A 15,143-nucleotide genomic window follows, 5' to 3' on the forward strand; every position below is an offset into this window, starting at 1 on the left:
CTCCCAGCTGTGGCCTCTGACTTCCCGCCCTGACCTCAACCCCTGGCTCCCAGCCCCAACCACGGCCCCAGCTGCGGCCCTGGCCCTGACCATGGCCCCACTCCCAGCCACAGTTCCGATCCTGGCCCTGACCATGGCCCCACTCCCAGCCACAGTTCCGCTCCTGGCCCTACTCCCGGCCCTGCTCCAGGCCACAGCCCGCAGTGGCGCCGGTTTCCCACCAAGGCTCCCAACTGTGGCTCTTGGGGGCACGGACCAGGTAAGAGGGCACGAGCAAAAAAGTTTGGGGATCACTAGCTTAGGTCCTTCAAAGGGGATGTCTTCAACAGTATTCTGTTCCTCTAGGAAGTCCAGAAGACTGTAGCCAAGATGCTCACTGCATGACCACAGCAGTGGCTAGGGATCTAGAAGCTGTCAGTGGCATCAAGAGCTGCCTTCAGAGAAACTTTCGCTATTAACTGACCCTCCAAAATTACGGCTTGAATTTGTTCCTCTTGGTCTTGTGGGAGGTACATGATGAAGATGATAGTACTGAAGACGAAGTCCAGTGCCAGTTTGGATGATATTTATGGCTCTGAGGTGGGGACAGTACAGAGGCAAGTGTAGAAGCAGTGGATGGAGCTTGGTGCCTCAACGTATTAGGTGGTACCATGGTAGGTGCTTCTTTGTGCTGCCTGGTAGAATTCTCTGATCGAGGCTTCTTAGGTGACACTGATGCCTTGGTACCAATTTTAGCCAGAGCCTCAGTAGTATTCCTTACAGGATGCAAGGACTCTCCGACTCAAATTTATGGGGTAATCTACCCCTTTGCTTAGATTTCTTAGTAGGAGAAAGAGGCTTCTTTCCTTTCATTATCTTCATTTGTGGAGCTGCTGCTGCAGTTCCAATGGCCACCAGAGCAGCCTGAGATATTGAGGCCAAGATAGGAGGAGAGCAGACCTCGCTGGAGCTAGAGAGGGTTCCATTAAGAGGAGTGTCTTGGGGGGTTCTGCCTCTGTTGAACAGCGCACCCCCATTTGTCCAGTGTAGGGTTGATACTCCCTGCCACATGGTTATCCGGATTCCTTGTTGGGTCAAACAATCACTCTAGGGCCCCAGTTCAGGCATCGGCTCCCTGCCACATGCCCTGAGTCACATCTTGGGCATCACCTCAGCTGGCAGCGGCTCGGCATCCCAGTCAGTCTCTGTGGTTGGCTGGTTGTCCACAGTATAGTCTGGGTCCATGGTCTCTACCGCCTGGAGAGCCCCAACTGAGCTCGGCTGCCTCCTTTTATTAGTCTCCTCCATCTGGAGCATGCATAGCAGGGGCAAGGGGGCTCGGTCAGTCCCCGTTTGCCCAGTGCAGGGTTGATACATTCTATCACAAGGAGCTTCAACTTAGCCTCTGTGTCCTTTCAAGACCTGCCTTTGGACCCCTTGCAGACTTTATATTTTGACGAGACATGGGTGTCTCTGAAAAACTGGAAGCAGCTAGAATGCCAGTCACTATGGGGAAAGGACTTTGCAGGTCTGTTGGAGATTAAATACCAAGGTCTTCGGTGTAACCTGGAGTGCCTAAGAGCTAAACCAAAGGTCCAGCAGAAGAAACATTGGCAGGGAACCCCCCCTTTTTGAAGCACAACTGTCTGAAAAATAGGAAAATAATAAACTAAATAACTAGAGAAAGAAAAGGAAAAATAATTAAATTTATATAAATGAAAGGAGGGAAGCTGTGAAACAGTGGACATCAAATCCTCTGTCCCTGTGTTAGTTAGTTTTTTTGCCTTCACTACTCTGCTTGGAAGGCTGTTCCCAAACTTCACTCCTCTGATGGTTAGAAACTTCTGTCTAATTTCAAGCCTAAACTTATTGATATCCAGTTTATATCCATTTATTCTTGTGTCAACATTGACCCTTACCTTAGATAACTCATCTCCTTCCCTGGTGTTCATTCCTCAGATGTATCTATAGAGAACAGTCATCTGTCGCCTCAGCCTTCATTTGATTAAGCTAAACAAGCCAAGTTCCTTATGGCTCCTCTCATAAGGTTGGTTCTCCATTCCTCTGATCATCCTAGTAGCCCTTCTCTGCACCTGTTCCAGTTTCATTTCATTTTCTTGAACAAGGGGGACCAGAACTGTACACAGTATTCCAAATGAAGTTGCATCAGTGCCTTGTATAATGGTAATAACACATCCCCATCTCTACAGGAAATACCTCATCTGATCCATCTTAGCATTAGCCTTTTGCACAGCCACATAACATTGGTGGCTCGTAGTCATCTTGTGATTGACCAATACAACCGGTCTTTCTCCCCACTCTGTCATTTCCAACTAAAACATCTCAAGCTTATAGCAAAAATTCTTGTTTAATCCCTATGTGCATGATATTACACCCTGCACTATTAAATTTCATCCTATTTCTATTACTGCGGTGTTCAAGGTCATTCAAACCACAGACATTTTTCAATTTACTACCATAATAATCTTGAAGGAGCTCCAGACTCACATTAGAAACCTCTGTCTAGAAAGCAGAGTCCTATGCTCGGTCCCCACTAATTGCCATAGATAGGAATTGAATTCCTGCAGCCAAATTTTGCCCTGATTTACATTACATGCAATTCCAGTGAAGTCAGTGTGGCTACATGAGTTGAAAATCGGGGCAGAAATTGGCCCACAGAGTTTACTTCATAGATTCCAAAGAAGGTTGGTTAGTCATAAAACAAAGAGCATGCAGAAGGCCAAAACTTTTAATATGAAGAAAAAATATATTGAGAGCATGAAGCCCTCAGAGAGATGGCAAGTCCAGATTTCCTCTGGAGCAAGTCTTATTTTAGTTTAATTAATTTCTTCAGAGCCCAGGTCTGTTTTCTCTCCTTGACAATCTATGCTTATACAAGGGAAATGTCTTCAGCATGAAGGTCGATTAACTTCACTGACTACAAATTTAAAAGTAATATAGATACACTGAAACAGTTAGAGTTAATTTTTCAAGTGACTATAGTGTTTGTGAAAGATAACATAGCTCCGAAGTCTGCATTTTTCGCAAAAGAACTGGTACAGGAGAGGGAGTAGCAGTCCAAACTTACCCAAACTTCCCTGCCAATATGCCTCAATTTTAAGTCACAGAAAAACTATCTCAAGGGGAAGTGGGATTCAGTCCCCTTATGTTTTCAGTCCTTGGCCACTCTGCATAGATTGCCAGTAGCATGAAAAATTAGTGACTAATGCAATGGTGGTTTGGTGATGTGGACTCCTGTTCACTAGGAAGTGTACTGAACTATAAACTCATTTTAAATAGGTCACTGAAAGACATAAAATGGTAACAAGATTGAGGTAAGGATTTAGCCTGCTGATTTGAAGGTGAAAGGCTCTAAATTCCATTATTAATCACGTGGGCCACACTGTCCATCAAACAATTTTTATCAGATTGCCTATCACTCTATCAGAAGCAGATAATCTTTAATGTTGACTACTCAGATATTTGTTCCTTTTTCAGGAACTGAGAGTTACAATTTTCAAAAGAAGCTGGAAGCTGAGTTAATGATTAAGGGTCTGATTCTGCATTCCTTGTATGTTCAAATCTTTCATTGGCTTCAATGGAAGTTTTGTCCGCACAAGCTATATACTGACTTTTTTCACAATTTTATCACCCCGAATAAAAAAAATAAAAGGGACAGCTTTCCTTTAAAAAAATTTTATTTAGAGCTATAGTTGGGACATAGAAGAAGACATCTAAATAGACTGAAAATGCAAGTTATCTGTAAATTGTTTGGCTATAATATTGTTTTATTATATGCTGCAATAAACTCAAATACTTTCTCAATACCGAGTTAAAGTATTTCATAGTAATAGATGTTACCTTGAAAAGCTATGTTTTGCAACAATACTAAAATAGCACAAATGTAAAAAGATGTCAAAATTAAAAACTCACACCATGAATGTTTTTAATTCTACCTCTGTATTTATATGGCCCCTATCACCATTATATCTGAACACCTCCAAAGTAGTTAAAAATAGAAACACCACCTCTTTCTTCCTTCCCAGTTCAAAGAAGATATAGCTCAATTAGTTATTAAGTGTGTGCGCGCATGTGGGTGTGTAGACTTTCGGAGGCAGAAAGCAAACTCACAAGAGATAGGTTATTCATTTAATTCTGAATGATCACAAACTCAGTGCATCTTCTGGGAACATGTCTTGGGCAAGCTTCTATGAAAATTCTGTATCTCACTCCTGAGCCTTCCTTTGTTGACTGTTTTGTGGTTGTAAAAGAACATAGTTGTTGTGGGAAGTCATGGCTGCAAATCTTTGAGATAGTCAAAACTCCCCACAGAACAGGATCTAGCTATCAGGATAGATCTTGAATCAAACTGCCTTCAAAGGAAAACCAGTTCAGAGAGTGGAGTGCCTGGCCAACATTCTCGCCATGACCTGTTGCTAAGCATATGGGCTGCTGCTTTTTATAACAGCTGAAGTTTTTTCAGAATGTGTAGTTTTGTTCCTAGATATGAGTTGCAATAATAAAATTTGGAAGTCAGTAATGCAGAGATCTCCATTGACAGGTGTGAAACTGATCAGCAGGATTACAGTCAGTCACAGATTTAAAAAAAAGAGCATTTTTTGGTTTTATGGCTATTTGACATCACTAAAATTGGATTCAAAAGGACCCCAAAGCAGTGACCTATCTTAATTTGAGGGCAGATGCTCTTACAGTGGCATTTCCCTTTTCCTATTAGCATCACCTGAGCCTTGCCCAGATTCAGTTTTAGCCAACTGCTCTTCATGCAGGTGCTAATTTTGGTGAGGTATTGAGAATTCTGGGAGATGGTGCTGTTTATGATTTTAAAATAAATGTTGTGGAGCTGAATGTTCATGGTGTGCTGGCACCTAAACCCATGTTTCACAACTTCTCCCAACAACTTCATATAGATGTTTAACGAAACGGGAGAACTGAGGCTTGGGTAGACTTGGGATATCAAGCAGATGACATCTTTTGAGATGGAGAAGCCATAACAAACCTCGGGGTCTAGTCTAAAAGAAGAGACTGGAGCCATTTCAGGGCATTTTCTTTACATCTGCAGCCATTGGTGGTAGGAAACAAATATGTGATAATCAATGGTATTAAATTTTGTAGTGAGGTTCAGAACGATGAATATGGGTATTTCCTTTCTCTGTTGGCAAGAAGAGCAGAGAGCACCTATGCATCAAATGCTGTCTTTTTAACATGCAGTGGCCTGAGAGGGATCCAGTATTCTTCTAGTTTCTCAATCATCTTAGTTAGAAAAGAGGTTAGACAATGGGCAGTATTTGGTGGGGTCGCTACCATCATGTGATGGTTCCTTTAATATTTGTTGGATTATTGTATGTGTTAGGATGGCTGGTAGACTTCCATCATCAAAGGAAACAGTGTTCAGGAATACCAATACTTAATAAGAAAATTATTATATTTAACTCTAGTTTAGCTCACCAATTTAAGGCAAAAGTTGTAGCAGGTCTCCAGAAATATTGTATGTGCATCCATTTGCACATGACAAATAGGCAGTTATCTGTGCAATTACTTATTTTGTATAGGCAAAGGGAGTTTTCATGTGTGCAAACAGATGTGCCCCAAAACATTACAGTTGAATTTTCAGATGCTTCCTAAGGCCTGATCCAGATCCAACTGTAGTTGGTGACAAAACTCTCACTTACTGTAGTAGGAACAGAATCAGACCCATCTCTTACCATTTTAAAAAAGGTATCCTAACTCCAATCAACAATATGAGATATTTTCAAAACAAAGATCTTGTTTAATTAAAGGTTAGTTTCTGTAGACTTAATTCATATGAAACTCTCATTCACAAGGAGTTCTGCATGAATACGGACTGCAGCATAGGACCTTGAATGTTAGCAAACAACTACAATGGCTCTTTCCAATAAGACGATGTTTAAAGTGTTCATAATATGCATCTTTTTATGGACAGACATTACATAACTGAAACAAACAATAAATATATCTTCTTTTAGAAATATCACTATCTGATGGTTAAACGATTCTCTCCATCAATATGATGAATGAACCTTGATTAGATATAAAATCCATCACATTATTAATGTCTCTATATAGGATTAATTCCAAATTGGAAGGCTTTGTAATGTTTCTTGAATACCAGAGGCCACCCTGTCATTCCTATTCCAGCGCAAGGAATTAACATTGGAATCCTTAAAGTGCTTCTGAAGTCCATTTCTGCTGTATTAAGCTTATGTTGTCCTGAAAGTTAATCTTTGCTTGAAAATGGTAGAATGTGAATGCATAGGATTTCCTTACTCCAAGACTGCTGAGATGGTTTACAATTTTCAGCAAGATGAGCTATCAACTGTATTGCTGTAATCATAGGTAGCTGTCATGAGCAAACAACAGGCTGTCTGCGGATCCATCTAGAATGATCTGAAATAGAATTAAATATATTCAGTATATTCACACTTTAAATCAAATCAGTATTTCATAATAGAGTAATAGGTTAATGTCTGGATATGATGTATTCATTGGTTATATACATATAATTTAACTAGCTAACCCTGGAACAGCCAGACACACTTTTGCAGGTCAATCTGTTTGACTACTCTGATCTCTATGCCTGCTACTTATAACAACTTAAAAATCTATCCTTTCGTATTTAATAAATTTATTTTATATTTTACCTAAAATAGTGTGGTTTTGGGTGAAGTGCTTGGGAAATCTCAGTTCAGACTACAAAGGCTAGTGTAAATCCATTCCACACGGAGGGAGTGGTGAACTAGGTAATGAGCTTATGCTGGCCAGGCTTCTGACCAGTGCAAGATAGTACAGTTTGGATGCAAGGCTGGGGAGGAACTGGCTGGGGCCTCTCTATTGCTGGTTCATGACTGGCTGGGAGATCATTCATGTAACTAGATGTGCCCCTGCCTGTGGATGGCTGTGTAAGTGCATTGCCTGACAGAGGCTTGTAGTTTAATATTAACATCACACTGTGAGAGACAACCCAGGCTGGTGGGTTTGGAGGGCTCAGTGATCTCACAGTCCAGGTTGCACAGTTAGAGCTGTTCAGACTGCAGGTGGCCGGAGAGAGAAAGTACATCAACAAATCTTGGAGCTAAAGGAACTGGAAATAGGGGCTCAGAATCAAGCAGAGGAGTTAGCACATCAGCAGGCCTTAGAACTGCAAGCCAAAGCAGCTGAGGAAAAGGTAAAAAAGCGGAGACACCAACTGGCCTTGCTGGAGAACCAGAACCTTCCCTCATCACTGATTTCCACCTCTCCAAAAATCCATAAATGGGAACAATTGTGTCCTGCATACAAAGAGACAGACAACGTTACAGAATATTTTACTACCTTTGAGAGGCTGTGTGTGATTAATGAGATTCCTGAGGACAAGAAAATCCCCTCTTTGCTTGCAAAGTTAACTGGTAAAGCTCTGAATATATTCAATGAAGTGCAAGCTCAGGATGCTTTAGATTATTGCAAATTCAAAGAAACAGTTTTGAAATTATTTCAGATTGTCCCTGGAACATAGAGGGTAAAAATTAGGAATCTTAAGAGAAATGCTGGTATGAGTAATGGGGAATATGTAAACAGCATGAAAGATCTGATGGGAAAATGGGTGAGGGGAAAAGGGGTTGAAAGCTTTGAAGAAACGTTTGACCTTGTTGCTCAGGAGCACCTCCTAAGCATATGTAAAGATGAAGTGAAACAGAGTCTATGGGGCAAAAATGTGAAAACTGGATAAAATGGCATCTCTAGCTGATGTCTTTGAGAAGACCCAGGCATCTACTGAGAGTAACCACAGAAACAGGAGATAAAACTTGGTGGGAAGCAGTGTACCTGTTTTACCCCTGGAAAAAAGGAGGGTGGCTGGGAGCTGGGCACTCATCTCCCCAACATCATTCTTCTAATCCCTATCTCAAATCTTCTGTGAAACCAGAAAAGCCCAAAAGGTGCTATCATAATTCAACTGCTCACCTGAGGAATAAATGCCCTGTGCTGGGAGGAAGCAGACAACAAATAGTTAATGCTGCCATCTCATTGACTTTAAGGTCAGAAGGGACCATTATGATCATCACAGGAATTTCTCAGGTACCTGAGGCTTATCATATTGGTTTTGTGAGACTAGCCTCTGCACAATTAGACATGGAGCACGTTAATGTTGTCAGAATTAATGACAGGGAATACTTAGGGTGGAAGCATACAGGGGCACAGATTTCTCTGGTTAATCAGAGTGTAGCACCAAATGCCAACATATTACCTGGTTAAATGGCAGAAATTGTAGATGTGGGTGGAACCAGATTCCTTGTGCCACTAGCTAGAATTCATTGGCGTGGGAAGATTTGGAAAGTGTTTTGACTGTGGGGGTAATGGAAGGTCTCTTGGTTGACATACTTAGTGGGAATGTTTTTTTCCATATAGCTCAGGCTGTTAAGGTGTTTGCCCACAGCAAGAAGAAACATTATGCTGGGACCCGAGAGGGAAAGAGTATAGTCCCAGGAACTGCCGAAGGAAAGGGAGAAAAATCTCTTTGATTACTCTGCAGCAGATGGAAGCAGTATGCTTCCAAGAGTGGAGGAGATTGCGACAGGCTCTGCATTGCAGCTGAAGGCAACACTTCCTCAGGAAGGGAGGAGGGTGGAGTGCCCGTCATTGAGAAAACTGTCTGGGGGTGAGCTGCCAGTACATTGCAGTTGAACAAGGGATAGATCCCGCTCTAGAGAGCGTAGAAGAGTGTAGAAAGAGGCGGCAAAGAAGGAAACTGGGGAAAGAATAGTGGGAGAATGTCTCCTCACTGGTCACTTGGGAGAGGATGCCCAGGATAGAGTGGACACAGGCATGCATCCTGAGACTTAGGTTCAGAGAGGGAACTGAATAACTGACCTTTTGGAGGGGAGTAGTCACACAGCTGACCTCTTGGGGATAGAGAAAAGGGTGATGGAGGGTACCCCAACCCAGGTCCCAGTTTTCCAGGACGTTGGTCCTGATATGCTTGTGGCAAATAACTGTCTCTTTAAATCGAGATGCAGCTACCATGCCTGTGATAGCCAAGGAGTTGTATCCAGGAAACTTCCAGGCAGCAGTTGTCTATGAGAATGCAAATGACTCAGCTGGCAGAGGAGAGGAGGGCTTTCTCCAGGCTGGTAAGACATGGAAAGCAGCTGAGGGAGAGCTGCTGGGAAAAGGTGCATCTGACCAAAGAGTAGACACTCTACTCTTGAGGGAATTCTACACCAAAAAATTAAAAATTCTGCACACAATATTATAAAATTCTGCAAATTTTATTTGTCAATAAATAAATGTCATTACTCCTGGGGGAATTGTGCACCACTGTGCAATGCAGAATTTTGCAGAAATTAATGTGTGCAGAACTTCCTTTTCCCCACAGAAATGGGCTGCAGTGCTGCTAGCTGCAACTAGGGTCTGCTGGACTTGGTAGAGCCCAGCTCACACACAGGAGACACTGCTGGGAGGGAAGAGGAGGGAGCTAGAGGATTCCTGGCAGCCGCAGTTCCCAGCATGCCCTGAGGGAAGGAGAGGGTGGCACACAGGAAACTCCGTGCAAGCCTGTGGGACCGAGCATCAGGCTGTTTCTCCCTCTGGATCCCTGGGCTCTGGCGGGAGAAGGGTGAGTGTCTGAACCAGGAGGGGCCCATGGCTGGGCTCTTGGAGGAAGGAGATGCAGGTAGCTGGGCCGGGGGGAGACCCATGGCTGGGCTCTAGAGGGGAGGGGGTGCGGGTATCTAGGCGGGGGGGGGGCATGGCAGGGCTCAGCGGGAGGAGGGGGGTTCTGTGGGTGTCTGGCCTCCCAGCTGGACTCTGGAGTGGGAAAGGGGACAGAGAAACAGGAACAGGGTTTTCATAGCGGGTCCTTTAACTCTTTACTCCTGGGGGAAATTGTGTGTGTGTTACAGACATACTTGCTGACAGGTATTTTGAAATAAATTACCAAAATAATTGAAATTGGTGTGATTATGTAGTATTATTTTGACAAATACAATTTGCAGAATTTTGCAATTATTTTTCTTTTTTGGTGCTGAATTTTTAACTTTTTGGCACACAATGCCCCCAGCAGTAAAATGTGCAGGCTCCAGCATGGCAGTGGGGAGCACAGGCCACTGGCTGCATGGAGGTGGGAGATCACCCTGCGTCACCGCCCGCCCCTGCATGGAGGTGGGAGATCAGGGACTTGATGGTGAGGCTGCCCTAACCGAGACACACTGCAAGGGCTGGGCCTGCCTCAGAACACCCCGGGGCCCGCCTGTCTGCACCAGGTGTGGGCAGGCAGGCAGGCTCATCCCAGCAGGATCCAAATGTGGAGGGGCTGAGTGTAGGGGGATCCAGGTGTGAGGTAAGAGGGTTCTGTGTGGGGCAATCTGGGTACAGGGAGCTCATTGGGGGGAAATGGATGCACAGGGGATCATTGGGGGAATTCTGGGTGCAAGGGCAATGCGAGTCTACAACTGGGTCCAGATGAAGGTGGTTGGGGTTCAGTGTGGTGGTCCGGGTGCTGGGGGAGGTATGGGTCCGGGTGCAGCTGACTGGGGATCAGTGGGATGTGGGTCCACATGTGGGCGTCTCATTAGGGTGGTCCAGGTGCAGGAGGGGTGGGGCTCATCGGGGTGAGGTTGATGGGCCTGCTTAACAGGGAAGCCCCAGCTGCTGCCAAGGGGATGCTGGGCTCCTGCTCCCCTCCCTTGATTCACCAATCTCCTTCTCTTCCGCATCCCTCCCCATTTCCTCTCCCCACTGTCCCCTGCCCTATCCCACATGCTTCCTTCCCCACTGCCTCTTCCTCCCACCCCACCCAATAATGGCATGTTTTGTTCTGTGAACTGAATATTATAGAGATACAACAAATGATTATGGGAACAAGTATTGTAAACTGTCATATTCTTGCTAACAGGAAAAAAGGCGTGTTTGTTTCCTAAAGTAAACAGTCACTCAAAACTGTTATTTGTATGTGATTTGATCCTTGCTGAAGAGTTCTTTTAAAAACTAAAAAGGGAACAGCCTGCAGCTCCACTGGAAGGAGAAGTGTCACGTGGCTGATGATAATTCAGACATCACTGCCGTATTCCTCCTGAGAGGAGACGTATTTGCAATTTACAACCCCTACATGCACAACGGCAGCTCTCCTAGGGTGAATCTCCCCACTTCGGCAGCGTAGTGCCTGCCTTCCACTAAGGAAAGGCAACTTTCACCTCTGGCCATTGTATCTCTAGAGTCCCTTGACTTCTCCATGGTTGACCCCAGCCACTTTATGGGCTGTGCTAACTGCCACTGGAGTGGGATTTGTGAGCCTCTTGCTCAAATACACCCTGCTTTAGGTGGACTCTTCACCAGTGGGGGTTGTAGTCTTTGTTCCACTGGTGAAAGCAGATTAAACCTGGACAGGGTGTCTAGCCCCATAGATTCTGTCTACCAGGAGATTTATCACTTTATCAAAGTTGTTAATGTCCTGTAACAGTATAAAATCTCCTGGTGCTTGCATTGTCAACCAGTTTTACCATCCATAAATGACTGTTACAGTCTGTCAGCATAGGTTGATATTTAAAAGAAATCACACGTTACATAAGTTTGGTTCAAATGACCATTTTTATGGTTCAGGTAGACTAACTACCACAAGCTGTATGTAGCACTGATATAAGTGGACTCAACTTCCAATAAAGTAAGTGGAAATTGATCGCAGCACTACACACTACGTCAACTGAGATATCCAAGTGTGCGTTTAGGAGCCTTAACTTTAAGCTTGAAAATTTTTAACCCAGATATCCTGACACTCATTCCTCTGTCAAAAGACTACTCTGATTATTTATTTTAAAATAATTTGGCACTGTTGACACAAGCCTGTCAAAATAATAAAACCCTACTCCAGTGCTGGAGAGAGGGTCACCATAACATAGGCACTTGGATGGATAAGAGAGGTTAATAAAAGGAGGTAGAAATGGGATTCTCACGGCACCAAGTGAAGTTCAAAGGAGCACAAAAGTCTCAGGAAAAGCTCTGCTTACCTGATTCATTGCTGCTCACTTGAGTTATTGTTTCATCTTCTTCATCATCATCACTATCACAGTTTAATGAATGAAAGGCTGTTTCTGGCTCTGTGTCAACCTGATTTGCATCCAATTCTTGCTCAGCAAAGCTTCGCAGTGCAACAAGACGGTGATGTATTGCTGTATACAGGTACTCAGTATCTTTTGAACTTGCCTGTAGAAAATAAAGTGCATACAACCATTGAAAATAACTGCAAAATAACTGACTGCATCCAAACCAACCACTGAAATGCAGATGCAAAGGGGAGAGATTTTAAAAGGACTGAAAAGAGCTAAAAATCCCTTCATCAGACAGCAAAGAGTCCTGTGGCACCTTATAGACTAACAGACATTTTGGAGCATGAGCTTTTGTGGGTAAATACCCACTTCGTCGGACGCACCCACGAAGTGCTTTTACAGATCCAGACTAACACGGCTACCCCTCTGATACTTCATCAGACACTTACTGTCCTTTGGAGTCAAAAGAATTTATGTAAGATTCCAATTTAGTAACTTCGTGAGAAAATCGACTTAAATACAAATAATATTAAGTTTGTCTTAATGGTCTGTGTTTTAGAATTTGTTAAAAAATAATTGTTGGTTGTTTTCCTTATTGAGATAATGGATGCAACTTTAAAACAAAAATTATGATTCATCTCAGTGAATGACTCAACTTTTATTGAATACTTAATGTTCTTGACTCTGTGCAACTCCTCAGTAACAAAATGTACTTCTGACAATAATAAAACATATATGGATTGTGAAAATTCCTAGTCATATTTCTGGTTAGAAGTAAGTAAAACCAGAATTAACAACCAAGATTGAGTTTTCTCTGATTAACAAATGAAAAGATGCCATGAACTCTGCTGGTGAAGTTGGAAGGAAATAATTTACTGTAGAGTAGTTGAAAGCACATGGTCTTTTGGGGCCTGATACTCCACTGGATTCATTTACACCTGTACAAATTCAGAGTAGAAAGATACTAGTCTGATTTGGTAGTTTTATACCCAATTTATATTCACTTTGCACAGGTGTATGTGACTGCAAGAGTTGCAAAGCAGTAGAGTATCTGGCTCTTCTTCCATGCTGCTCACATTTGCAGAAGCCAAAAACTTTCCTTTCACTATAGCCATGCACAGAAGAAAGCAGCTGAGAGCAATTCAGAGTTGGTGTTTCAGCAGAAATTAGCTCAGTTGTCAACTGAGTAATCTGTCATCACAGGAATATGCAGCTTTGCAGGGACAAAGTCAGCCTAGGGTTGCAAATGTTATAGATTAGACTCAAGTAGCTGCCTTTTTCATTGGTTCTCAAACTTGTTCATATATCTTTGAACCTGAGCTACGGGTGAGCCATTCTTTTTAGGCATATCTGAGAAACTGTCCTAGACTGAGGTGTCAAGAGAAGAGATTTGGGAACAAATTGATAAATTAAACATTGGTAAGTCAGCAGCACGGACCAGATGGTATTCATCCAAGAGTTCTGAAGGATGGGGCTCCCCTGTTAAGAGTTCTGAAGGAACTAAAATATGAAAGTGCAGAACTACTGACTGGGATACATAACCTATCACTGAAATCAGCCTCTATACCAGATGACTGGAGGATAGCTCATGTAATGGCAACTTTTTAAAAAAAGGTTCCAGACTAACTTTAATAGCAGGCAATTGGTTGAAACTATAGTAAAGAACAGGATTATCAGACACACAGATAAATATGATTTGTTGGAGAAGAGTCAACATGGCTTTTGTAAAGGGAAGTCGTGCCTCGTCAATCTATTAGAATTCTTTGAGGGTGTCAACAAGCATGTAGACATGGATGATCCAGTTGATATAGTGTCCTTGGACTTGAAAGCTTTTGACAAGATCCACACCAAAGACTCTTAAGTAAAGTAAGAAATCATGGGATAAGAGAAGGTCCTCCCATGGATCAGTAACTGGTTAAAATATAGGAAACAAAGTGTAGGAATAAATGGTCAGTTTTCACTATGTAAAGAAATAAATAACAGAATCTGTACTGGGACCTGTGCTGTTCAACATATTCATAAATGATCTGGAAAAGTAGGTAAACAGTGATGTGGCAAAGTTTGGAGAAGATACAAAATTACTCAAGAAGATAGTGAAGTCTAAAGCTGACTGAACAGTTACAAAGATCTCACAAAACGGGGTGACTGGGCAACAAAATGGCAGATGAAATTCAATTTTGACAAATGCAAAAATAGTGCACATTGGGAAAAATCTCATCTATACATACAAAATGATGGGATCTAAATTAGCTCTTACCACTGAAGAAAGAAATCTTGGAGTCATCTTGGATAGTTCTCTGAAAAAAGCTGCTAAATGTGTGGCGGCAGACAAGAAAGCTAACAGAATGTTAGGAACTATTAGGAAACTGATAGATAGTAAGAGAAAATATCATAGCACCACTATATAAATCCACTGTATGCCCACACCTTGAATACTGCATGCAGTTCTGGTCACCGCATCTCAAAAAAGAGATATTAGTATTAGAAAAGGGCAACAAAAATGACTAGGGTTATGGAAAAGCTTTCTTATATGGAGAGATTAAAAAACTGGGACTGTTCATCTTAGAAAAGAGATGACAAAAGGGGGGAATATGATAGAGGCCTATAAAACCACAAATGATGTGGAGAAAGTGAATAAGGAAGTGTTATTTACCCATTCACATAAGACAAGGATCGGGGTCACCCAATGAAAATAAATCTGCTGCCTATTAAACAAACATAAGGAAGTACTTCTTCACACAATGCATAGTCAACCACTGCCAGGGGATATTGTGAAGGCCAAAACTATAACTGAGTTCAAAAGAGAATGAGGTAAGTTCATGGAGGATAGGTCCATCAATGGCTCTTAGTCAAGTTGGCCAGGGATGCAACCCCATGCTCTGGGTGTCACTAAGCCTTTGACTGACAGAAGCTGGGACTGAACAACTGAGGGTGGATCACTCGATAATTGCCCTGTTCTGAACACTCCCTCTAAAGCTTCTGGCACTGCCCACTGTCAGAAGACAGGATACTGGACTAGATGGATCAATGGTCTGACCCAGTATGACCATTCTTATGTTCTTATATATCTTATTGGCGACTCTTGTGGACCACCTGCCCTTCTAGTCACAA

General features: G+C 42.7%; 1 protein-coding gene across 9 annotated transcripts in view; it reads right to left on the minus strand.

The window, feature by feature from the left end:
- Nucleotides 1-5,746: 5,746 nt before the first annotated feature.
- RANBP3L (RAN binding protein 3 like) overlaps nucleotides 5,747-15,143 on the minus strand; it is an 80,450-nt gene continuing 71,053 nt past the window's right edge. For 8 of the 9 annotated variants that reach the window (XM_039543244.1, XM_039543243.1, XM_039543237.1 and 5 more), the window contains 3 exons: nucleotides 11,994-12,189; nucleotides 7,210-7,286; nucleotides 5,747-6,405 (listed from right to left, as the gene is read on the minus strand). In XM_039543244.1, coding sequence (XP_039399178.1) covers nucleotides 6,349-6,405; nucleotides 7,210-7,286; nucleotides 11,994-12,189 — 330 coding nt within the window. In that variant the 3' untranslated portion in view covers nucleotides 5,747-6,348. The remainder of the gene's footprint in view (nucleotides 6,406-7,209; nucleotides 7,287-11,993; nucleotides 12,190-15,143) is intronic. The other variant, XM_039543240.1, reaches the window with a different exon arrangement.

The sequence above is a fragment of the Mauremys reevesii genome, linkage group 6 (assembly GCF_016161935.1).
Source record: "Mauremys reevesii isolate NIE-2019 linkage group 6, ASM1616193v1, whole genome shotgun sequence".
Classification (NCBI taxonomy): domain Eukaryota; kingdom Metazoa; phylum Chordata; order Testudines; family Geoemydidae; genus Mauremys; species Mauremys reevesii.